Genomic DNA, 5315 nt, shown 5'->3' on the forward strand with positions numbered 1-5315 from the left:
CCTCTGGTTCTATTAATTTTTAGGGGGGAGGTGATCCGGCAACCGATCGATCAGAAGGGGTTGATCCCGCGCCTGAGCGCGTCGCATTTCACCCGCCGCCCGGGCGACCGTCGACGCGCGTCCGCTGATGCTTTGCCGAGGAGCCAGTGTCTCCGTCCCGCACAGTGGGAACGCCCCATCGCTGAATGGTCTCTGTGAGAGATTGTAAGCCAAACCTCTTACCTCCGTCTCGTTGCTATGCTTTACATCGGCAGTGCGTCTTACGGGTGGGTTTGGCCCGAGCGCTGGAGCCTGGTTATTGTTATAATGTCCTATTCCTAACGAGTGCTAACGACATACGTGCTGGTATATCCCACGTGCGGGTTTGGCCCGAGCGCTGGAGCCTGGCTATGGTTATAATGACTGAGTCCTAACGACATACCTGCTGGTGCAGCTGGTCGAGCGTGGCGCCCTCTATAATGGTGTCCGGGTCGATCACGTTTCCAAGCGACTTGGACATCTTCCGACCATGAGCGTCGCATATGAGACCATGCAGCAGTACTTTCTGCCGAAGGTGAGGTAGGCACCCGTCACACTAGACAGTTCTAAACACAACTTATGACGGACTGGTGACACAAACGGTACAAAGGCTGACATGGCACAAAAGCTCGAAGCCGCTGCGGAAGGCAAGGTGCAAGACACTGTACATGATTACCGATCCAATAGCCGTCGTCCCAGTGACGTCATCGGGCTGGATGATACGATGGATTGAATACCAGGCGAGCTAGTCGGCCACGCATGAGACATGATAGCTGTCATGTCCTTGGAAACCACAATAGCCAGCTCCAAAACATTTGGCATCAACGTCAGAGGCAGGTAGTAACGACAGGCGAGTCCGCAGAATGTTACCTTGAACGGCAGCTGTCCAGTAAGAGCCTGGCCGAGCATAACCATCCTGGCCACCCAGAAGAAGAGGATGTCGTGACCGGTCTCCATCAGCGACAATGGGTACTGCTGGGCCAGCTCAGGAGTCTGCGGGCAGCGGAGCCCAAGGTGATTCTGTTCTGGACCACACCGGTTCAGCCCTAGGGCTGAGCAGGTCACGGTGCCTCAGCGGGTCAGCCAGGCCGTCTGCAGACGGCACGGAGAGATCCTGCCCCTCCCCCAGCTTGCTGTATACCGGCTCAGCCCTGGGACGCCCTTCAGCGGGTCAGCCAGGCCGTCTGCAGACGGCACGGAGAGATCCAGTCCCTTCCCCTGCTTGCTGTATACCGGCTCAGCCCTGGGACGCCCTTCAGCGGGCCAGCCAGGCCGTCTGCAGACGGCGTGGAGAGATCCTGTCCCTTCCCCTGCTTGCTGTATACCGGCTCAGCCCTGGGACGCCCTTCAGCGGGCCAGCCAGGCCGTCTGCAGACGGCGTGGAGAGATCCTGTCCCTTCCCCTGCTTGCTGTATACCGGCTCAGCCCTGGGACACCCTTCGGCGGGCCAGCCAGGCCGTCTGCAGACGGCGCAGAGGGATCCTGTCTCTCCTCCTCTTCCCCTCATCGTTGCATACTGGGTCAGCCCTAGGACACACTTCGGCGGGCCAGAAGACCTAAGACCAAGGATCTGCCCCTCCCCCTCCTCGCTGTATACAGGCTCAGCCATAGAATACACTTCGGTGGGCCAGTCAGACCGTCTGCAGACGGCGCAGAGGGACCTTGCCCCTCCCCCTCCTCGCTGTATACAGGCTCAGCCATAGGACACACTTCGGCGGGCCAGCCAGGCCGTCTGCAGACGGCGCAGAGGGATCCTGTCACCCCATGTACAGCGGCCCTCGGGCCATTCACTACCGCAACAGCCACTGGCGCGGGCTGTACCGGCAATCCATACACGGCACGCTTCCTGCCCTGACCACGTCACCACTTGTGGCTCGAGATGACAGCGTAGGTTTGCCCTGGCGGGACTGTGGCAAAAACAGACCCCATCCGCCCTCTTCTTGCTCGCGTTATACTGAATCCTCGCGACGCATCCTCCTCTCCGGGGCAAACTACGAGCGCCAGTCAAAAGTGGGCCGAATCCCTCTATGGTGATCCCCCCCCCCCCTCTCTAAGCGCCGAGTACATACCCCGCATAGAGGTCGCTGTGCAGTCGTCATACAAGCACAAAACACGAAAGGCTTTATAGCGTGGCACACGTCACATTGGTTACTACGTGAAAGGGAAGTCATCTGATCGGCGTCAGCAATACGTTATAGCGATGAGGTTGACATAGTCATCAAGTCGTATACCTCGCACTAAGTACATTGCGGAGCACACAGAACGAGCAGGGTACCCACAATGCCGACGTTACACAGCACGCTCTCACTTATGTGTCAAGGGCAGCTGCAATGCCATTCAGTCAGATATCGCTGGCATCGCATGTAACCGAGCTAAGCTGCCAAATGGCATACATCGCAACTCAGGGTAAAATATATGATGAGGGACCATGGCTACCTTGCGTACAAAAGCGCGTACCTGTTTAGGCCAGCCAAACACCGTAAACGGGAAGAGGGCGGACGAAAACCATGTGTCCATGACGTCTTGGTCTCGCCGGACAGCCGTCACATCAGCGGGCGTCAGGCCTAGGAGAGAAAGCAGGCTGTTTAGCACACATTCACAGCGGTGGATCAGCCTCACCATCGGCACGTGACACACGCCGAACGTCGGCAAGAAGCGCTGGCCGCGTCACGCCAGCTGCGGTCAGCTCCCGGTCAGCACTGATGAGTTGCCCCATAGATAGGAGCAAGCGAAGCCTCGGTCTAAAGATTGCACGGCATCGACATTTCGCAAAGAACTCTGTTGAGCACTTCTACCTGGACGGAGCAGACGTACTACCTGCGCTCTGGACGCTTGCTCACCGTTCGCAACCTGAAACGCTGAAGTCCTGCTCCATTCATAAGCAGCTGCACATCCCAACCAACTGCGTAGTAACATACTGATCGCACTCCAACAAAGCGGCGCACACCGGGGCCGACCAGCCGAGTCTGGCCCTCGTCCGGTGTCCGGGGAGCGTACCCAGCTTGCTGAGGGCGTCCTGGTCGGAGGCGGCCGCCACCCAGCGCTCCGTGCCGTCCAGGCGCCTGACGCAGTACGCCGGGATCTGGTGGCCCCACCACAGCTGGCGCGACACGCACCAGTCCCTGCGGCATGTCCACACGGCCTCGCTGGGGCTTCGCACGCCGAAAACCTCCGAAGACATTCCCAACGACGACCGCGCAAACGATTGAAACACGAATGGTATTAATCGTAGATATCATGGCATACAGCTCGAAACGTCAACCAATGCCATCTTCGGCCCAAATCCTACGCGATGTTACTGTATTTTTCCCTTAATGTGATCAGCTGTCGTGCCATGTTATCCCCTTGACGCATCCCAGGCATTAACACATGCCTCGTGTAATGTACGCCATCTTCACTTCATACGCCGAACCTGGCGAGCTCCCCACCCAACGCATCGTCACACACACGGACACCGACCCCTCCCCCTCCCCCCGCCCTGAGCGTGTCGGCGTCAGGCGGCGCTGGCGCACCTGCAGCCGCCCAGCCACTTTCGCCAGGTGGCCGCCAGCGCCGGAGGATCGATCACCAGCTCCCCGGCCTCCACAGCCTCCAGCGCCGCTGCTGCCATCTGGTCGCAGCGGACGAACCTGCAGCCCAGGTGAAGTGACGGTGAGAGCGGACTGCGTCGGGCGTTTGACATCTCGCGATCACCGGCTTAGTTAATGTCGCGTGGGCTGCACGCCACATTTTCCTGCAATGCGTGGCTACCCTGTGTATTCTGCTGTCATTTCACCCGGTTCAGGAACAAATCCTGCTGTTCCAGTTTACCTGGTTCAGAAACAATTCTATCATGACAATTTTCAAGGTTCCGTTATTTTCCCTGCCGGTGCTCACCACTGGTGTTTCACCATGGGCTCGATGACGTCACCGGTGCGGGAGCAGACGGGCACGGCCACCTGATGCGGCCGCTCGCCGCGGAATAGGCCGAGCTCCTTGAGGGCCTCGACCACGGCCAGCCGGGCCTCGACACGGCTAAGGCCCTGCGGGAGGGCCCGGAGCGTGACGTTAGACACCGCTGCTGGCTCCAGCACGCGACGAAACACATAGCACGATGGACCGCACTGGTGTACGAAAGATACATGAAAGACGGTGCTGGCACTCGTTTCAACAGCGCGTGTCTTCGCACAAGAACACGTGAGGCATGTAGCCGGAGCATTTCAAATATGTCTGAAAGGTATTTGAGGCGTGAGGCACACGGCCGGAGCATTTCAAATATGTCTGAAAGGTACTTGAAACGTTCAAGTATTGCACCCAATGAGACGCACGCACGCACGCACGCACGCACGCACGCACGCACGCACGCACGCACGCACGCACGCACGCACGCACGCACGCACGCACGCACGCACGCACGCACGCACGCACGCACACACACACCACACACACACAACACACCACACACACACACACACACACACACCACAACACACTACTAATCCCCTTCCTTCGTATGACGGTATGGGGAACCAAGTCAAAAAACCATCAATAAATGGCCCATCATTCAGCGACTACTCTACACCGCACCGCAACAAGCATTACAAGACTGCCAATATTCACAGGGATTATTTTTAGTCGAATAAACCATAACGAAAACTTGTACCTGAAATTGACCTCCGTTTTCGTTGATCCTTCCATCCTCGGACAGAATTGTCAACATTTCCAAGTTGTGCCGCTTCCCCACGTCAAAATCATTGAAGTCATGAGCCGGCGTTATTTTCACAGCTCCTGGGCAGGAAAGTTATTTCCATGTAGAGTACACCAAACGTTTACTTCGTCACGGCAGGCCAGATGTAGCGCGCCGGCGTCATATTGGCAGCATGCCGCGGCAGCGAGCTCCTGCAGTACTATCTTTTTACTATTGAACACCTTTCCGACAAGCCGAATGTGCTCCTTTACATGCTGCCTTCTTGAAAAAATAGGTTCGTCCAGCGTATATATCAGCAGCGTTGAGATCGGAGCCAATACTAAGTTGCTGTTCAGAGACTGATTCTAGACACGAGCCAGGTGTTCCCAAATACAATACCAAATTGCGGCCCGTATTGACGCCTGTAGGCCTGCAAAATCATGACAGTTCCACCGAGCCCAGGAAAACAGCCACCCATAAAAGGCCATTTCCTTGACACAAGGCAGCTACCATATCACTACTTATCACTATCTACAATATCTAATCACCTGTGGTTTTTGCATCAAACGCGAGTAGTGAAAAGCCCGCAGCCCTTCCGTGTACCGTGAGTCGCTGACCCCTCTCCCATCCC

General features: G+C 57.1%; 1 protein-coding gene across 1 annotated transcript in view; it reads right to left on the reverse strand.

Annotated features, from left to right (window-relative positions):
- The window catches only part of LOC119100325 (putative valine--tRNA ligase, cytoplasmic), a 6362-nt gene extending 1582 nt beyond the window's left edge, over nucleotides 1-4780 (reverse strand). The window contains exons 1-7 of the mRNA XM_037223430.1: nucleotides 4661-4780; nucleotides 3895-4040; nucleotides 3531-3647; nucleotides 3016-3140; nucleotides 2476-2582; nucleotides 889-1011; nucleotides 422-544 (exon numbers count right to left, since the gene is read on the reverse strand). Of these exons, the coding sequence (XP_037079325.1) occupies nucleotides 422-544; nucleotides 889-1011; nucleotides 2476-2582; nucleotides 3016-3140; nucleotides 3531-3647; nucleotides 3895-4040; nucleotides 4661-4717 (798 nt within the window). The 5' untranslated portion in view covers nucleotides 4718-4780. The remainder of the gene's footprint in view (nucleotides 1-421; nucleotides 545-888; nucleotides 1012-2475; nucleotides 2583-3015; nucleotides 3141-3530; nucleotides 3648-3894; nucleotides 4041-4660) is intronic.
- Between the last annotated feature and the right edge of the window lie 535 nt (nucleotides 4781-5315).

This window comes from Pollicipes pollicipes, unplaced genomic scaffold (assembly GCF_011947565.3).
Source record: "Pollicipes pollicipes isolate AB1234 unplaced genomic scaffold, Ppol_2.1 Scaffold_4881;HRSCAF=5763_pilon_pilon_pilon, whole genome shotgun sequence".
Taxonomy (NCBI): domain Eukaryota; kingdom Metazoa; phylum Arthropoda; class Thecostraca; order Pollicipedomorpha; family Pollicipedidae; genus Pollicipes; species Pollicipes pollicipes.